Genomic DNA, 20,615 nt, shown 5'->3' on the forward strand with positions numbered 1-20,615 from the left:
CTCTTTGTGCTCGTATTGTGGACGGCTGTGATATTATACGCCATTCTCCAGGGCTGCATCAGCGCATCAGGGATTCCATGCGACGGAGGGTGGATGCATGTATCCTCACTAATGGAGGACATTTTGAACATTTCCTGTAACAAAGTGCTTGAAGTCACACTGGTACGTTCTGTTGCTGTGTGTTTCCATTCCATGATTAATGTGATTTGAAGAGAAGTACTAAAATGAGCTCTAACATGGAAAGTAAGCATTTCCGGACACGTGTCCACATAACATATTTTCTTTCTTTGTGTGTGAGGAATGTTTCCTGAAAGTTTGGCCATACCTTTTTGTAACACCCTGTATAGCTTTCCTTATGGATTTAAATATTCCTCAAATTATTGCTCAGAGACTTCAATAATCAGTCCTCTGGCTGTGTCATGATAAATTCTAGAGTCTTCAATTAAGGCTCGTTTCTTAGTCAATTATCTTAAGAGTCTTAGTTAACTATCTTCAGTCAGATTTCACCTGTGTTCTCTGCAAGTGAGCGTATCTATCAGCCTGGATAATCATTGAGTGATTCTTCCCAGGATATTCTGTGGTGACTCTTTCTTCCAGTATAGTGTTATGTTTGGATGTTTCACTTTTTGCAGTATTCTTACTTTTTCATGGCCTTTTGATTTCAGCATCAATGTGATGGACATGTACTCACAAAATGAGAGAGGCAGTTGAAATACTGAAGCAGCTTACCGTCATTAGAGAGAATAGCCAAAGGCTTTCATTGTTCTGGTTGTGAGCAATTCTCAGAATGACATACAGTACGATCGCATAGCAGTGTCTCACCAGACACTAGTACAACTGACTAAGCAAGCAAAATGTACAGAACGGGCACTGCTTTACTGCAACTAACAGTTGGAACACACGGTCCATATAAGCTTATCACCAGTTTGTAGTGGGCTACCAATTACCAGTGTGCCATGTAACCCATGCCTAGTATGCCTTATATCCCCTCCCTATCTACTGGCACTTACTGTTTGTATTTAGACCCAATAAAATCTAAGAATATTGACAGTGGTGATCTTATGACGACCTTGGAAACACAATACATTGGAGCACCTTCCTTCAGCTAAATTTGTCTGTGCTCTGAGGAAGGCCATTGTGACATGGCTGAAATGTCAGTTATTTTAGCATTTTAAGTTTTTTAAGTGATGAGGATTTCAGTAAGCTCGCCACAGGCTGCAGAAGCCCACGTGCTTAATTTCGTTGTTACTAAGAATTCTCACCACTACGCAATTCAGAATTGACCACTAGTGGAAATGAACATCAGTGGTTTTTTGTATGGCATCAGTGTTACATTTCCTGTGTGTGATCTGTAACCCTTGTATGTGTGATATCAGTAGATTTATTTTTAAAAAATTCATGTGGTCATCTTTCGTAATGTTTACTGAGGTGAACCTGCTAGTCAGTGCCGCATATCTGTAGTCCAGCAGTCTCCACAGGACTACCACCCATTCTGTGTGAATGGTTGCTGAAAGAGAGCATCCTCCAAGCTACATGAATTACATAAACAACTGAACTTTGAACTTTCTGTATTCACACTTTGTTTTACAAACACACAATCTTGTACACTAATTGGGGTGGCAATTCTTGTACATACGTAGCTTGTACAAGATAATGACAAGAAGTTTCTCTTTACATAAGCCAATTGGACAGTCATTTGTCGTGGTGTTTATTGTAGCCATGACCTTTCCTCTCTTTCTCCTTGTCTTCTAAATGTCTTCAGAGTATGACACCAAGAAACACGTGGCCCCACACAGCAGGTGGTGACCCTCACTTGACATCCCATCTTGCAGAAGAGATGGGTTTAAGATGTTTTCCATATGCACATGTAATAATAATACCCCCCTCCCCTACAGTTGAATATCCCGACACTTACTTCCTAATAAATGTCACAAACATGTTTGTTGTCATGGAAGCTTGGAAGTGGGACATGTCATCCTAAAAAGTCATCTCGCACTTCATATGCCCCTGGTAAGATGAAAGATGTTATGTAAACCATCCTAAACTAATTACAGCAACTTGGAACATAGTGTTTTTAATTACCATCAAATTATTTACATTTAATGGCCCTTTGGGTCGTAACTAATAAAGTATATGAGAACGTAGCTCTTCTATTCCAATACCAGTCCCCCTAATTTTCACTTCTGCTTTTATTAATTGGAGTCTGGTTTACAGAAACCTTCTTCTATATTTATTATACAGATTGTCTATGATAGTTTTACTACATATAAATCACAGCATTTAAAATATCAATTGACACTTCTCTGCACACAACTGTAATCATCTCCATATACTTAAACTTTTTTTCCAGAATCAGCAAGAACTTTGCTTTCCATTTCAACAATTTTATTTTGAAATTACATTCTGTTTTACTTTATTTCTTTTTCTGTAGCTAATATATTTCACTGTGCTAGTGGACTATCTTTTGTATTAAATAATCACACTCTTAACATGTGTGCAATTTTATGTTTGCTATTTATTTGGATAATCGCATATGAAAGTTATTCCCATTTCATTAATTTACTCCTGCACAAGATTTGTGGATTTCTTATGCATCACTTTAGATAATATCTGTTTTATTTAATATTGTCATGATAATGAGAGATTTTACCTGAAAAATAGTTCAGACTTCCTTTTGCCTTGTCACCTTATATTGATGACTGTATACTCTCTCTTTCATGAAGCAGACATAGCCACTGCTAGTTCACTCTAACTCAGTAAATTAATAAATGCATATAAGCATATGCTAGTTAGATTACTTCTTGCATCTATGCAAGGAACTGCATGATGATCTGTAAATTCAATCCACAGTTGCTTATTGCAAATCTTAGGCACTTCCCATGGGGCTCACCACTCTTTAGTGAGTTCATGCTTGGCTACCACTGGTCCCCAGCCTAATGCATGATGTGTGTCCATCCTCCTACTAATCGTCCCCTACTCCCCCCCCCCCCCCCCCCTCTGGTGAATGTGTCTTCGATATTTTTGAGAATGCATTCTGAAGTTTTGGCAGCCCGGCATCAGAACAGTGCCTCTCGTCTACTTCTTTCTTCTCCATCTCTTCCCCTTCCTCTGTTTTGCCGTTTGAGGTCTCTCTTTGATTTTTCTTCCTACCTAAGTACTCCTGAAGACCAGCCCATGTGTATAACATGTAACAGGTGATAAGTTATGTGTAATCCCCAACCCCGGGTCAACAGGTAGGGTTCTCTCATACTCCCTGGTACAGGCCAGGCTAGGCCAGGGAGGGGTGACTGCCTGAACTGTTACCTTCCCAATTGCCAATGGTCCCTCTGTCTGGATTTTGGGAGGTGTGACTTGAGGTGTGAACAATCACCTAAAGGCGGATGACCCCCCCCCCCCCCCCCCCTTTTCTGATGGTGGCCCCCAGTTGGCAGGAGCATGGCATTGAAGATGCTGGCAATCATGGGGATTTTTTCACAGTGAGCCAATCATTTTCATCTCAGTCAACATCTGCTAAACATAAACAGAATGAGGCTAAAACTTTAACAATTGTCCCAGTTGCACCTCGGTTCCTCGTGGTGTCATGTACTGGAGGAGGTTGGAGGTCGGAGGTCGGTCTTTTGCTATAGTTACTCTGTTTATTATTCAGAAAGGTGTTGGTGCCATTGCAGACCCTGTGGAACCCTGCTCTTGCTTACTTATTGCGATTTTGCTTCTGGAGACCAATTGTAATTTTGAAGCCCAAGAACTGCTTACAGCTTTGCACCTCCAAGATTGTCGTGTTTGTGTCCAGGCCTGTCGTATGCTGAATTCTTTGCATGGTGTTACACTCGGCTGCTCCTTGGCCTGACCAGGGGGGGAAATCCAAAATTATATCTCTGATCGGGGCGCCACTGCAGTCCGTCGAGTGATGAAAAAGACTGATACAAACTTAGTGCCTACACGCACTCTTTTTCTCACATTTGATCGAGTAGTGTTTCCATCGAAGATTAAGGCAGGTTATGAAGTCACCACACTTCAACCATACATTCCAAACCTGATGCATTGCTACCTGTGTCAACATTATAAGCACACTTGCATGTCCTGTCAAAACACAGCCAAATGTGTTGTGGTAGAGATGCTCACGAGGGGGATTGCCCACCTTCTTCTCCCTGCTGTAACAATTGAATCCTATATTTCAGAAGGACCCTAACTCAGCTTTTATGACTTTTGAGCTATTTACATTTTTGTGTTCTTTAGGGGTTGACTCATCGAGTGTGGAAAGGACCTCCACATTTTATCAGATAGCTGCAATATACAGTGGAGAAATTCTCATTAATTTCAAAAGAGCCCTATGTGCAGAACATAGGACGTTTTTGCACTCAACACTTTTGAACAATAACTCAATGTATGTTAGTGAGATGCTGTGATTGTCAGAAAAGGCAGGAGAATGATATAGGTAATCCATCTATAGTTTGTCTCAAAGTCATTGTTGTAGAGCAAGCAGTAGGATGTGATACTGTTTCCTCATAGTATCTTATATTCTATCAATATGAGAGAATCTGATTGTGCAGTTGAACCTTTCCATAAGGAAAGGGGGAGGAAAGTTGTACGTTATCCTGAGCATTATGAACGAAATGTAATCAAAACAGCTAAACTAAAGGGACTGAAGCATAATGATTATTGAGGTAAGCTAATATTAGCAAAATCTTTCGGACAGCCTTGAACATGCAGTTCTAAGTGTTTTGAATCCATTGGTCTAGATGATCAATTATCAAGGCTCAGACATGTTCTGGATCTTAATAGTAAAGATGAACAAGATCTTTACCTTCAGAGCCTAATACTGGCATTAAAGTAAAATAACTTAGACCAAGAGAAGGAAGAAATGCAAAAGCAAATTCTTTCAAATACCATTGTATGGTGGGAACAAACTGTATCCAAATTTGCAGAGAAGAATTTCTAACCTTTTTTGCAGTTGGTGAAAAGAGAGTGAGAAGAATAAGACATCTGCTTCTTCTTGGAAGAAGCCCTAAAGATGTATGAGGAAAGTATGATGTATAAGCGGTAATTCAATATCAGTACTTGAAATTGCCAAAGTTGATGAGCACATACCATCATTTCTGATGAAGGGGTCTCATTGTGCCGGTAAAGCCTACCTTTACTTAGTGCTGACCGAATAGAAAGATCACGTATGAGCTTTTCAAAGAAGTGAATTCCCTTTCTCCAATCAAATATGACTACTATGTGAAAATATTTAACCAGGATTTTGACCTTCATTTCGGCAGACCACAGGTAGATGCGTGTTGTGAATTTGAGCAATTAATGGTGAACATAAGTTTCAATGAGGTGTCTTGATGGACTGCTGTGTGCGATTTAATGGTGCACGAGAGAAGAGTCAAGAAATTTTATACTACTTTCAATGTAAGTGAAAGGCTTTGTAAAGAAAATAAACATATTTCAAGTCTGAGATTTGACTTCGTGCAGAATCTTCATCTGCCAAGAGTACCTGTTCAAGACCTATTTTATCTCTGGTAGTTGACAGTTAATGTTTTTGGCATTCACAGTCTGAAAGACAATATGGCATTTCATTACCCACAAAGGTCTTAATGAAGTGCACACTTTCTTGTATTACCATATCACCACATGCATCCCAAAGACATAAAAATTATACATCTGTTTTGTGATAACTGTTTAGCACTAAACAAAAATCATTTGTTTAATAAGAATGTGTCAAGCGTTTGTGGGTGCTGGAAAATTTCAGACAATAGAGGTATTCTTTCTTATCAGGGGACACTCAGTCTTACCGTCTGATAGAGCTTTTGGCACAATCAAGAGATCACTGCAAAGAACTGACAGAGTATAAACTGTTGTGGATTATGTTGGACTGATTATATCATCTAGTACAAGAAGACAATTCTCCATAAAGGTTGTCTCAACAGATGAAATTGTTGACTTCAAGTTATGGTGGATGGGACTTTACAAGAGGATGACAACTCATTCTCTAGAGACAGTTACATCACAAAGGGACTTGAAAGTAGCATTCAGTGTTTAAACATTTCATCATTTTTGTCATCAGCGATGAGGTATTTGGGTCTCTAACAGCCTGCAGTATGATCAGTGGTTTAAATACCCATTCAGATTATGACTACCTGGAGTTTCTTGATCCAGTGTCAACTTCCCAGCTGTTCAAGCCTACTCAGATGACTACATTCCTGCCAATGCGAAGATGATGATAGGTGTAAAGAAGTTGGCTGCTTACATAGTGCAAGAAGAACACATCCTAGAATTCTGAAATACTGTTCGTCATGGCCAACTGCTGTGGGAGCACTGGACACAGATGATGTGTTATTCGTGATATTCATTATTGATTAACAATTTGTTTTCATAAGCAGATATTGTGAATTCTTTAAACATTGTCTCTAACATTTACTTATATATTTATTGACAGTTTTTTTTGTGTGCTGTAAAGGTTTTAAGATTTTTATGTCTCACTTATTTCTGAAAATCCACATGTCAAAGAGAAATATTCAGCTCTGGTCAATAAATGCATACAGTATTTGAGTACAGAATAAATGAAGATAATTGTTCATAGTCGCATATCTCAGATGGTCACTGCAAACAGTTAAGAAAATGCCCCGTAAAATATTAAAACAGTTTTTTCCACTTCTCTCAAAACAATGTCAGATGGATATAGGGCCCTTCTGAAATAAGCGATTCAGTTGTAATAAGTGGGCCATCCAGGAGATCTGGGTGAAGGAAAAAGTACCCTACCCTGTCACACACAAGTTGTTGGCCAGTCAAAAGCCCTGCTTTTTACCATTCGACAATTATAGTACCATCCTTGCTATGCCACACTCCATGAGGGACACGGCCACACAGACTTGCGATTACCAATTCAGTATTGCAGTTCTGAAATCGCCCAGTATCATAGTAACATTCAGTCTCCTCCTGCAGCTGCACGACAAGCCACCAAATCTTTGCCCTTACCATTGAAATCACCTGCTACACTACTGGCAGGCTATAAAGGACAAAAGAAACACTCCCGCGGAAACTTTTTACGTCCCTCCAACCAACAAATGTCTGAGTCCTTGTCTGCCAGTCATAAAGGCTCTAAGAAATCAAACAAAGACAAACGGTTCTCTCATTCCCCGACTTGGAGATCCTCTTGAACAGTGGCGCCATGTGATACTCTCACCCAGCTGATCTCCATTTTGCTGGTGCACACTACCCCAATTTTTTGCCATAGAGCCTGCAGGCTGACCCAGGGAGAATGCTGAAACTTACATAGATTTCATGGAGCAGGATCCTCCAGCCTCTGGTGTCCTGTAGCAGTGAATCTTCGAAGACTGACACTCAGCAGCCACCAAAATGATTGCCCTTCATTTGTCCCCTCCTCCCCATTCCCCATTATGACTCTTCTCCAGTGGAACATTCATGGCATTAGATCCAACAAGGAGGAATTAAGGCTACTCTTGGAATTGCAATGCCTGGTTGTTCCTCCAAGAAACAAAATTGTATCCTCGCGACAACTTCCATCTCGTGGGGGAGGGGGGGCAGGGGGTCATGCCGCTCATCCATAGCCAAACTATCAGACTATTTGAACACTTGGCTGCAAGCTGTTGCAGTCCTCATTTTTCTTCCTCGTTTCACTAATTGTCTTTATAATGTCTACATCCTTCCTTCATTAGCTGTCACCACGTCAGACTGACTCCAGCTTACTGGTCGGCTCCCTCACCCCTTTTTGCTGTTCGGTGACTTTAATGCCCATCATCCCCTTTGGTACTCTTCAAGGACCTGTCTGAGAGGTGTTCCCTCTTGACAGATCTTAACCTGCTCAACCTCATCTATCTTAACACTGGAGCACCCATGTTCCATTCATACTCCATGCACACCTATTCCCATCAGGACCTCTTATTCTGCACTGCCCAGCTTGCCCGTTGTCTAGAGTGGTCTGTTTTCTCTGACATGTACTCAAGCAGACATTTCCATTGTGCTATCCGTTTGGTGACTCTCAATCCACCTGCATGTAAACCCAGTTGGCAACTTTCTAAGGGTGACTGGAGACCTTATTTCTACCAGGGGCCTTTGACAAACATTTTCTCAGTTGTGATGACCAGGTAAAGTACCTTATGAACATTGTTCTTACCACCGGAGAATGTTCTGCACTTCACACTACTACTTCACCACACCGTGTCCCGGTCTCCTTGTGGACTGAGGTGAACCAAGGTGTGATTCCCATATGGAGACATGCTCTCCGCATTTTTAACCATCATCCTGTGATGGCAAACTGTATTCATTATAAACAGTTGCACATGCAGTGTTGATGCATTGTTTGGTATACCAAAAAAGCTTACTAGATTTCCTTTACTAGTCGTTTTAACAGTCTCACTCTCTCTTCTGTTGTGTGGGGCAACCTCTTTTGGTTCTCTGGGACCAAGGTTTATTCCCTGATTTCCAGCCTGACTATAGCAGATGATGTCATTGTGGATCCTGTTGCTATCTCCAACACCTTGGGCATCTATTCTGGAAGATTTCATACTCCACCTACCATCACCCTGTCTTCCTCCCTCAAAAACAAGTGAAGGAGGCTCGGGTGGTATCCTGCTCCTCTCATATCATGAATGCTATGATGCCGCCCTTACTATGAGGGAACTTGACCATCCTCTCACCTCATCCTGATCTTCCACCACCCCAGGGCCAGACGATATTCACTTTCAGATGTTGCAGCACCTTTCTTTTGCAGGCAAACACATTCTCCGTCGTATGTACAATCGCATTTGTGCAGATGGCACATTTGCCAGACATTGGTGTGCAGCCACTGTCATACTCATACCAAACCTCAGTAAGGACAAACACTTTGCTTCTAGCTACCACCCTATTTCTCTCACCAGTTGTGTTTGAAAGGTGAGAATGTATGATTCATGGTGGCTCAAGTCTCACAATCTACTACCCACTGCACAGTGTGGATTTTGTGTATGCCATTCTGCAGTTGACCATCTCTTCACTTTGTCAACCCATTTCATGAACAGTTTTCTGTGAAAATACCAGGCTGTGGCCATGTTTCTTGATTTGGAGAAAGCTTACAACACCTGCTGCAGGACTGGTATCCTACTCTACACACTTTGGGCTTCTGAGATTGCCTGTCCCAGTTCCTTCAGGAATTTTTAAAAGCAGAGTTTCAGCCTTGTTGAACACCTTTATCCAGGAAAAGAGGGTGCCTCAACGCTCCATCCTGAGCATCGTCCTCTTTGCTGTAGCCATTAACTCTGTTATGGTGTACGCCCCTGGTAGCTGAGTGGTCAGCGCGACAGAATGTCAATCCTAAGGGCCCGGGTTCGATTCCAGGCTGGGTCGGAGATTTTCTCAGCTCAGGGACTGGGTGTTGTGTTGTCCTAGTCATCATCATTTCATCCCCGTCGATGCACAAGTTGCCGAAGTGGCGTCAAATCAAAAGACTTGCACCCTGCGAACCGTCTGCCTGAAGTGAGGCCCTAGTCACACGACATTTACATTTTACTCTGTTATGGATTGTCTCGTGCCAGGCATCTTCGGTTCCCTTTTAATTGACAACATTGCAGTCTATTGCGGTTCTTCATGAACTTGTCTCCTTGAGCGGCACCTTCAGTGATGTCTTGATTGTCTTTATTCATGAAGCATCGACAATGGCTTTTGCTTTTCCACTGACAAAACAATTTGTACGAATTTCTGGTGGGGGAATGAGTTTCTTCCATTGTCTTTACATCTTGGGCCTGTTGCACTTCCATTCACTGAACCTGTGAAATTCTTGGGGCTTATGCTTGATAGGAAACTTTCTTCATCCTTCCACATGTCCTACCTGGCCAACAATATCTTACCTCTTCCTAGGCGTCACTCTTTTTACTCCAGTACTCATCAGCCATAGCCTTGCTAACCACTCACAAAGTCTTTTAAAGCTTTGAAAAAAAATTTTACAATTACCTATGACTATGTGCCTCAGTCAGTTGAATTTGTGTAGTCGTCTGCAGTAATTCTTATTTGTCATTTTTTTTTTCATTTACATCCTGTCTCTTCTATTATTATAACATAAACAAGAAATATTGATGTTATTTAGGATATTACTTATTTTCACTCAGATCTATCTTGAAGTACCCCAGAACAAGCATGAGAACTACAATGTGATTACATAAAATTTTCTTACTAGTTGACTGGCCATTTCTGCTACTTGTGCTTTTTTCCATTATGTCATTACATTTCTACTCTAAATACTCTAATAAATATATGCATTACTTTTAGGATGGTGGTATTCTCGTAAATAATCCATGTGCTGTGGCTGTCCATGAGGCACGACACCTGTGGCCTGGCTCTCCTATTCAGTGCATAATTTCTTTTGGTACTGGCCGTTGTCAACCAGTTATAGGAATTCAAGAGGAATCATTGTCATCATCATGGAAAACAAAGTTCTTGAAAATTCTAGACAGTGCTACAGACACTGAAGGTTTGTAACAGTGCATATTTATTTTCTGCTGTATTGTTACTTGGGTTATACAATAACATGCACATTTTTAAGAGAATGTTACTGTAAAATTGTAGAAAGGTATTTATGGTTGGTCATTGTAGTCTCAATTATGCTTTAGTTACACAATAATTGGCAGTATCTTAATCCAGAAAGAAAGATGACTAACACCTTTTTGCAGCATCAGAGTAACTGGTAGAGGAGAAGTAAGGGACCCAAAAGATATTTTTAGCTATTGCGTCCATCGTTCATTTCTCCTCTTTTTAAGAGATAACATGAAGAAAGAAGAGAGACTTATCCTTCCAACATGTTCATAATTATAACAACAGAGAGAAGAGGGAGAACCTATTTTAAAGACAAAATGATTAGTATTGGACAGGGAAATGGTCACTGCTGAGTATTGAACTTCCTTTCCTCTTCTTTCCAATATGAGAATTTAACAAATGCTTACACCTCTGATCTTGTGATGTAAGATAAATTTAACAGTGTCTACATATTCATAGTTCCATGAGGCAGTTGGAGTCGAAGATTTATAGAACAAGTTAGTGTTTACATTATTTAAAAAGTTGGACAACTGCAGCCAAAATTCTATTTGGTAAATAAAATCTTCCACACTAGCTGTTAAAATACTTTATTAAAAGTCACTGACTGTTTTGCATCAATAGAGATGCAGCTTCAGGTGATAGTTTTTTTTAAAACACTCATGTCATGACAAAGTGATTGCTTAGAGCCAAGTTCTATCTGCTTTTATCTATGAATGATAGGACTTGGCTGTAAGCAGTCACTTTGTGACACGACTGTTTAAAAAACCTATCATCTGAAGATGCATCTCTATTGATGCAAAACAGTCAGTGACTTTTAATTGATTGATGCCAAGCAGATAGTGACTTTTTATAAAAGTATTTTAACTGCCAGTGTGGAAGATTTTATTCACCAAGTTAATGTTTGATAAACAAAGATTATTATTGCAGTTTCGATTTATCCTCCTATGCTAATGAGTATTGACTGTTTATATATCTATCTGAGGTCACACCCATACAGCTCTGTTAGTGGGATACATGGGCACTATAAGAATAGTTTGGGATCTATGCCATTTTTATGTAACCATAGAACAGTATTTGAACATTGAAGTAATTGATACTTCATGTGTTTCTTTTTACCACCCTCTATTCAACGTAGAGAGATTGAGTTTCCCCACAATGTTTTGAATATATTTTGTTAGTAAAAATTATAAAAACTGGGACTTATTGTTAGCACAACAGTTCATGTACAGCAGGTAGTTGCACACATTTTTGTACATTAGCACAGATTTTTTAAGATCAGTGTGTACAAGCCGTAGTAGAAGTAAAATCAAAAAGGTGCCTCTGTATTATCCATAATAATTTACTATTTACCTTCACTTTAAATGTGAAGTCATTAATAGGCACATAAATTGCCTCTGAATGTTGATTATATTGTGTGCCTGAGACCAGCTGTGATCTGTTTTCCAAATCATTATTTACGTTTGGGCTATGATATTTCCATTGCCATAAATTATAGTTAGTTCCAGACATTCTATTTATATCACTTTGAATTTCAAGATTACTCATTTGATGTGGAACGGCTTGTTCTGGTAGTTCTGTGTTAAATACTGTTAAAAATTAATACTTATTTGCACATAGGCAGTGAAAGTTCTAGTTGACAGATCACTTTTTATACATCTTTAAGTATATGTTTGAAGACGAGTTTGGCCCAAACACTCTTGGGTGCTGCATGGTCAAAGAAATGACAGATTCTCGAGAGACAGAAATACATGAGAGAGAGATGGGAAAACAGCTGGAGTCACTTGATAAAGGAAGGTCACTGGACCCACTTGAATAACTGTCAGTTTGCTTTGAATATGCAGAAGACATGGTCCCTCTTCTACTTCAGGTTACTGAAACAAAGCAGCATTCCATGTGATTAGAAAATAGTGCAGATAGTTCCTGTCTTTCAGAAAAGTCATGAACAGCTGCCCAGAACAAAAAAGAATCTCACAGATATCACATTATTACAAAATTAGGGAACAAAATTGTGCTAACATTTATCACCATCATCATCAGCAGCAGCAGCTAGAGATGTATTTATGTTGCTCCTTCATGTTTTTCTAATGCTATTAATCCACCTTCAATTAGATTAAATCAAACAATTGAAAATCCAAAATGGAATAACAATTATGAAAAGGAAAGGGTATCATTACAGTGTTTTCTTATCGCTTTGGACTGAGCAAAGAAATTTCGTGGTCCACCTTCCACCTATTCAGCTCATTACAAGTTCTGCGTACCTCTGTTTAATTATCATTAGTCACAATTTTGCCATGCAGTCCAGTCTTTTCTCTGTTCAATTGATTACTTTTCCTGTCTCATAAAGACCATTGCCTCATTGTTGTTGGTCAAAACAGATAGTACACACTGACTGCAAACTTCCCATGTAGAAATGTTGGAAGCTACGTTTTGGAAAAATGTGTTTTGTTTACCTAAACCATTCCACGCTATTTTAACTTTTCTAATTGTTTCTTTTGCTGTCCATCCCATCATTTTCTTCAGCTGTCCTAAATACAAAAGCTGATCAGCTGGTTCTATGATTATTAATTTTGTATTATTTCCTCTTCAGTGAATATATTGTTCTTTACTTTAATATTATTATAACTGAGTCTTTGTCCTACTTACAAACTTGCTCTATATTGTTATGAAAGGCTATGTTTGTCATAGGGTAAAAGTATAGTGTACTCAGCAAACTGAGAGTGATTCGGATGTGTTTAATTAACGTGTTTCCTTCTTCATTTGCCTGGTTTGAGGATCTGAAAATGTTGTCAGAGACTGTTGAGAACATATTTGGTGGTATGGAATCACTTCGCTGGACTCTCCTCAGTTCTGAATTTCCCACTATTCAGATGAAATATGTAGAAGCTGTACCTTATATGCATTCATTCCTCAATGTGATAACTTAGAATGAATTGATGCCTTCTTTCCCTATGGTGCCAGTACAGATTTGCTTGAAACTGAGTGAAAACTTTTCTCAAAATGTATGTATTTAAGAAAAAAGCATTTATTCATAATATTTTGTTTCCTTCCATGATTTTGCCCATGACTTTGAAAGTGGTCCATTGTGTGATACCTGCATCTAAAGCATGCACAGACCTTTGCTAGATTATAATAATATTTAGTTTCTATGTGGTTGGTAATAATTTTAGTGGATACTAGCATTTTCCCTGTTTCTTTGCCTCTGTACATGTGTGTCACTTATAATTCGCACATCTTTTGGTCCCTCTCCACGTACCCTCTCTCTTTGCCAATTACCTCCTCACCTCCTTACCTATCCATCTCTTCCTCCTATGTCTCAGCTCCTCCTCTCTCTCTCTCTCTCTCTCTCTCTCTCTCTCTCTCTCTCTGTGTGTGTGTGTGTGTGTGTGTGTGTGTCGTCCTTCCCCTCCTTCATTTTTGTATCTCCTCCTGCCCCAACTATCCCTACTGATCACTGCCTGCCCCCTCTTCCCCATAGATCAGCCCCTCATTCGCTCCTCTCAAATCATGTCCTCTATCCATCTCAACCTTCCTCCTTGGCATGACCACTCACATCCACATGTGTAGACCCTGTAAAAGACGTCAGTAAAGCAGGCTGGTGTACTCCCCCAACATGCTTCTTGTGCAGCACAGCCTATACATCAAGGGTTTGGAAACACTGTGTGTCCCATGATGTGTAGGCTGCCCTGCAAAGCAGGTTGATAAGGCAGGTTGATGCTATTCCTATGCAACACACCTATCATTCAGAGCAACTATATGCCACGGGCTTAAAAACATGCACGTCTGTACATCCATAAATACTAGAGCTGGAATACGAGGGTTGAAACTTAAATAATGGCAGCTATTTGTTCACAACCAATACAAAAGTGTTACATGTTTGCACTTGTTACTGTCCTTCAAAGTAGTCACCAGCGTTGAGTAGAACCCATTGCCAGCGATGTGGAAGGCATACTATGCTGTTAGCAGAGCCTGTTCTGTTTATTGTGTGAATGGAGCGGTCTACTGCCTGTCGAATCTCTGGAACAGTTCTGAAGCAAATGCCACAAAGTTGGTCCTTCATGTTCGGAATCAAATCAAATCAAAGTCACGGGGAGTATGGTGGATGGTACAGTACTTCCCAGTCCCATTGACCAGACAGAGCAACCACAGCTTGCACTGTATGCGCCCACGCGTTGTCGTGCAAAATGATGGGTGGGTTGCGCAGAAAGTGTCACCACTTCTTTCGCAAAGCTGGTCGCAGGTGATGCTCCAAAAATGAACAGTAATAGCGGGCATTGACGGTCTGCCATGGAGGAACGTAATGTGTTAGGATAACACCATCACAGTCGTATAACATAGTGACACCGTTACATTAGACCGCTCATTCACAAGTGACTGTTTTTCCCTCGATGGTGCACATGCCGGTGACGGGACAAGCGAGTCCATTTGCTCGGAGGTAAGGTAGGTATGTCAACATGTGCTATCAGTGACAATAGTAAATTCCATTGCCTAGTGTCTCCACAGCAGTGTTGCCACTATTTAAGCTCCAACCTACCTATTATGAACCCTCCCCCACCCCAAAATGTTGATCCTAGCAGGAGTTAGTTTATCAAATTTGGCCCACTTCAGTCCAAGGGCCTGGGAGTAGTTTTTACAAATGCTCAGCTTTGTGTGTGTGTGTGTGTGTGTGTGTGTGAGGGGGGGGGGGCGGTTGGATGAAGGGCTTTTGGGTTAAAGCTCACTTGTTTAGTTGTCTTTTTGTTGTGCCTGTCTGCAACTCACCCTTTTCATAATACGAGGGCCGTTCAGAAAGTAACCTCCGGTTGATTTAAAAAAATACACCAAGTTAAATAAAAATATTTTAATATATACATCTTACAACTACATCTTTGCACTATTTTTCTACATAGTCTCCATAGCGATTGAGGCACTTATTGTATCTCTTCACAAACTTTGAAATTCCTTCTGCATAAAAATCACCCGCTTGTGCCTGGAGCCAGCCTGTGACCGCATCTTTGAGCTCTTCGTCGTCATCAAACCGCTGTGACCCGAGCCATTTCTTCAAATGCATGAAGAGGTGATAATCACTTGGCGCCAGGTCTGGGCTGTAAGGTGGATGGTTGATAACGTCCCACTTGAAGGACTCAAGAAGGGCCGTTGTTCTGCGAGCAGAGTGAGGACGGGCGTTATCGTGCAAAAAAACGATACCGGAAGTCAGCATACCACGGCGTTTGTTCTGTATAGCCCGTCGTAACTTTTTTATTGTTTCACAGTACACGTCTTGATTAATGGTCGTACCACGTTCCATGAATTCAACCAACAACACCCCTTTGGCATCCCAAAACACCGTTGCCATCAGTTTTCTGGCAGAAAAATCTTGCGAGGCTTTTCTTGGTTTGGTAGGCGAATTTGAATGTGCCCACATCTTTGATTGTTCTTTTGTCTCAGGGTTCACGTACTTAATCCGGGTTTCGTCACCGGTCACGATTCTGTTTAACAATGGTTCTCCTTCGTTCTTATAACGTGACAGAAAGTCTAATGCCGAGGCCATTCTTTGAGTTTTGTGGTGGTCGGTAAGAATTTTGGGCACCCATCGTCGTGCACAGAACTTACGGTAACCCAATCTTGCTGTCACTATCTCGTACAAGAGAGTCTTAGAAATCTGTGGAAAACCAGTAGACAACTCCGACATTGAGAAACGTCGATTTTCACGAACTTTTGCATCAACTGTCTGAACGAGGTCGTCAGTCACCAATGATGGTCTACCACTGCTCTCTTCATCATGAACGTTTTCTCGTCCACTTTTAAATAAACGTACCCATTCACGGACAACTCCTTCACTCATAACTCTTGGTCCGTACACGGCACAAAGCTCACGATGAATAGCTGCTGCAGAATATCCTTTGGCTGTAAAAAACCTTATGACAGCACGCACTTCACATTTGGTGGGGTTTTCTATTGCAGCACACATTTCAAACTGCCACAGAAACTAAACTAGCGCAGGTACGACGTTCACTCGACCACGGCTTGATGCCGACTGACCTGTTGAGTGCGTGAACGCACAGATGGCGTTGCTACTCCCCCCACAACCTGCACTGTGACCAATCGGAGGTTACTTTCTGAACCGCCCTCGTATTAAACATGTAAGCAAAGGATAGATTGCTACTTACCATAAAGATGACATGTTAAGTTACAGACAGACATAATTAAAAGACACATACGCCTAAGCTTTTGGCCACAGCCTTCATCAGAAAAAGAAACACACACCACTCATTCCCACAAGCAAGCACACCTGATGCACAGTCAACTGTGGCAGGTCAGACCAGAATGCAGCTGTCATATGCGGAAGGGATAGCAGTGTATGGGGGGCAGGGGGTAGAGAGAGGAGCGCTGTCAGACGGAGTGTGCAGGGACAACTCTGCTAACAGGTTCAGCAACAGGAGGCTGTGGGGCAGGGAGGTGAGTAAAACAGAGAAAAATAGGAGAGTGGGGTGCAAGATGGGTGGGTGTTTTGGCAGAGGGCAACATTGGGAGATGAGAATATGGAAGAGGTGGTGGACAGAGGGCATGGAACTGTTGGATGGAGGGTGCGGGAACAGTATATTACCCTAAGTTCAGGAACTTCAGGAGCAGAGAATGACTCAGATAATGAAGCAGCCATTGAAATCAAGTATGCCATGTTCAGCTGCATGTTGTGCCACAGGGTGGTCTACTTTGTTCTTGGCCACAATTTGCGGTGGCCGTTCATCCTGGTGGACAGCTGGTTGGTATTCGTACCAATATAGAAAGTTGTACAATGATTACAACAATGCTGGTAAATGACATGGCTGCTTTCACAGGTGGCCTGATCCCTGATAGGGTAGGATAAACTTGTGACAGTACTGGAATAGGAAGTGCTGGTGGGTGGATTTGGCAGGCTTTGCACCTGATGTTGGATGGGCGACGGAGCACCAGTCGTGGAAAATATCTTGGGTAGGACATCCCTCATTTCAGAGCATAATGATAAGTAATCAAAGCACTGGTGAAGAATGTGGTTCAGTTGTTCCACTTCGGGATAGTACTATTGCAGGGACCGGGAGAAGGAGAGTGGGTCCTTGACAAGTTCAGCATGGTTAAATTTGGGTGCAGGGCTAAGGGTGAGGCCTTTGGATAGGACTGAAACTTCTGTGGAGCATCAGAATGTGAGCATAGACCTGATTGATTTCCATGGAATATATTTGTTTATTTTTAAAATAAATGTTGCTTTTTTGCTTGAGATTCCACCATCATCAGCAACAGTTATTATATTATGTAAAGGAAAGTTGCCACTTGCCATATAGCATAGATGCTGAGTTTCAAATGGGCGCAACCCAAAGACTGTCACAAATTAGCTTTCGGCCAGTATGACCTTCATAAAGATAGGCAACAGACATGCAAACACACTCATGCAAATGCAACACACACACGACTGCCATCTCTGGCCACACTGCGAGCTGTGCAGCATCCATGCACGATAGGAGTGGCGACTGGATGGGGTTAAGGAGGATGCTGGGGCAGGGAGGGGGAATGACAGTGGGGGGGGGGGGGGGCAGTAAAGCACTGTTGGGTGCTGGGGAGCGTGCAGGGATGAGGTGGAGAGAGGGTAAAGCAGCTGTGTGCAATTGGGAGGTATGCCTGAAGCTAGTGGAGAAGTGTGTGGGGGGGGGGGGGGGGGAGGGATCGGAAAAGGAGAGAAGTAAAAAGAATGGGTGCAACAGTGGAATGATGGCTCTGTAGTGCTGGAATGAGATCAGGGAAGCGGCTGTGTGGGTGAGGTCAGTGACTAATGAAGTTGAGGCCAGGATGGTTTTGGGAATGTAGGATATATTGCAGGGAAAGTTCCCAATCGCACTAGGATATATTGCAGGGAAATTTCCCAATCGCACAATTCAGAAAAGCTGGTGTTAGTGGGAAGTATCCATGTGGCACAGCTGGTGAAGCAGTCATTGAAATGAAGGATGCTTAGCAACAGGGTGGTCCACTTGTTGCTTGGCCACAGTTTTTCGGTGGACATTCATGCAGACAGACGGCTTGTCGGTTGTCATGCCCACATAGAATGCAGCACAGTGGTTGCAGCTGAGCTTGTAGATCACATGTACCATTTCACAGGTAGCCCTGCATTTGATGGGATAGCTGATGTTTGTGACCAGGGTGGAGTAGGTGGTAGTGGGAGGATGTGTGGGACAGTTGTTGCATCTAGGACTATTACAGAGATATGACCACAAGGTAGGGGTTGTGTATGGATGGATGAGTATATTATGTAGGTTCAGTGGACTGAGGAATACAACTGTGGGAGGAATGGTAAAGTTAGTGGGCAGCATATTTCTCATTTCAGGGACGAGAGGTAATCAAAACCCTGGTGGAGAATGTAATTCAGTTGCTCCAGTTCTGGGTGGTACTGAGTTATGAGGGGAATGCTCCACTGTGGCCAGACAGTGAGACTTTCGGAGGTGGTGGGAGACTGGGGAGATAAGGCACGGGAGATTTGTTTTTGCACAAGGCTGGGACGATAATTATGGTCTATGAGGGCTTCAGTGAGACCCTTGGTATATTTCGAGAGGGACAGCTCGTTACTGCTAATGTGATGACCGTATGGGTGGCTAGGCTGTAAGGAAGGGACTTCTTGGTATGGAATGGGTGGCAGCTGTCAAGGTGGTGGTATTGCTGGTGGTTAATAACCTACTAACTTTATTACTGTATCTACCTAAGTATAAAACGACCCTGAATATAAGGCAACCCCTCCTCCTTTTCTTTAAGGGTCTCATTGTGAAAAAATTATTTTTAACATATTCTGGCTAATCAAAGTTACAAACTTTTATTGATTTAAGGGATCTGTCCAAAAAAGTTAACATTACACCTACTCTAAATTTATGCCATTTGTTAATTTATATTTTTTATAATACAAGGAGAAATAAAATAACAAAAAGAATTTTTAACATTTTTTTCTACCTGTACTGCCTTTTTTTGTTTACTTTGCCTGTCATCTGTGGTATCTTTGTTTTTAATTATCATCCTAACAGGACAGCTGTGAAAGTTATATCTCCATTGTCACAAATATTTGGCCATTTCTTCCAAATAAATTGCGATTCCTGAAGTTGTGGTTATTGCGGGAACTGAAAATGTAGCTGTTTTTTTTTTTTTTTCCTGAACACACAGCAGATTTCGCCTCTGAACTGATGTGAGAATGTTAAGTGTGTCTTGCTTCCAGACATACCATTTGCCTGCCACTCTCCCATTGGCTGTTTAGAACTAGCAGCTGACACACCCCAAATCGTTACCGTCATACATCGTGGTGAGCATTGACAACATTGCTGTACGAAAACACATAAGTATGTCACTGGCCCCCATCTAGACTTCAGCATCTCCTGCAAACATGCATGCTATTGTTGAGTATTTGTCCAATTTTGAAGTCGATTTGATTCCTAGTGCATATGGATTCAGGAAAATTGCAATTTAAACTTGGTAGATGTTCATAAAAAGCCAAAGCACACAGTATACATTCCCTTGGTTGGCTGCACATTAAAATTTCTGCCTGTTCAACAGTCCCAGGGCCCTCATATTTCTCAGCCAAGCTGCCTCCCCTCCAACTTTCTGCAATGCTGTGCTTGCACAACAGTGAAACAAGGAATGGGATTATCTTCTAGGGTGCAGGTCATATTTACAAAGAGCAACTAGTACATGAATAAAAGTCGCAATCACTATTCAGTGCAATTATTGATCTTTTGCTCATTCCAAAATCTAGTGACATCTGTTTGTACTATCTCCACGACAGGTCTTTCTGCTGCAATTTATTCTAGTGACAAAAATTACAGTCAGCTTAATACATTTTAGTTCATTTGTTAAACATTTCATTCTGGATTAGTATTCCTTATTGTTTCATCCAAATGTCATTCTCTTTTTCTAAAGCTGATTAAAAGCTGGTAATGATTTTATGCAATATTCTAATGTGTACACCAACCAAATTTCTCATTTGAAACCTACCTGGTAAACCATTAATTTCTCCATAACTAAATAAAATTTAATGCAGATTCAGAATCAAGTAATGGTTTTTGAAGGAAAAGATTTTCTCCTTTGAATGTTACCTTTACTTAAAAAACGGCATAGATGTA

General features: G+C 41.2%; 1 protein-coding gene across 2 annotated transcripts in view; it reads left to right on the top strand.

Annotated features, from left to right (window-relative positions):
- The window catches only part of LOC126251668 (calcium-independent phospholipase A2-gamma-like), an 80,485-nt gene that overhangs the window by 43,749 nt on the left and 16,121 nt on the right, over positions 1-20,615 (top strand). For both annotated transcript variants that reach the window (XM_049952239.1, XM_049952240.1), the window contains exon 8: positions 10,249-10,450. In XM_049952239.1, coding sequence (XP_049808196.1) covers positions 10,249-10,450 — 202 coding nt within the window. The remainder of the gene's footprint in view (positions 1-10,248; positions 10,451-20,615) is intronic.

This window comes from Schistocerca nitens, chromosome 4 (genome assembly GCF_023898315.1).
Source record: "Schistocerca nitens isolate TAMUIC-IGC-003100 chromosome 4, iqSchNite1.1, whole genome shotgun sequence".
Lineage (NCBI taxonomy): Eukaryota > Metazoa > Arthropoda > Insecta > Orthoptera > Acrididae > Schistocerca > Schistocerca nitens.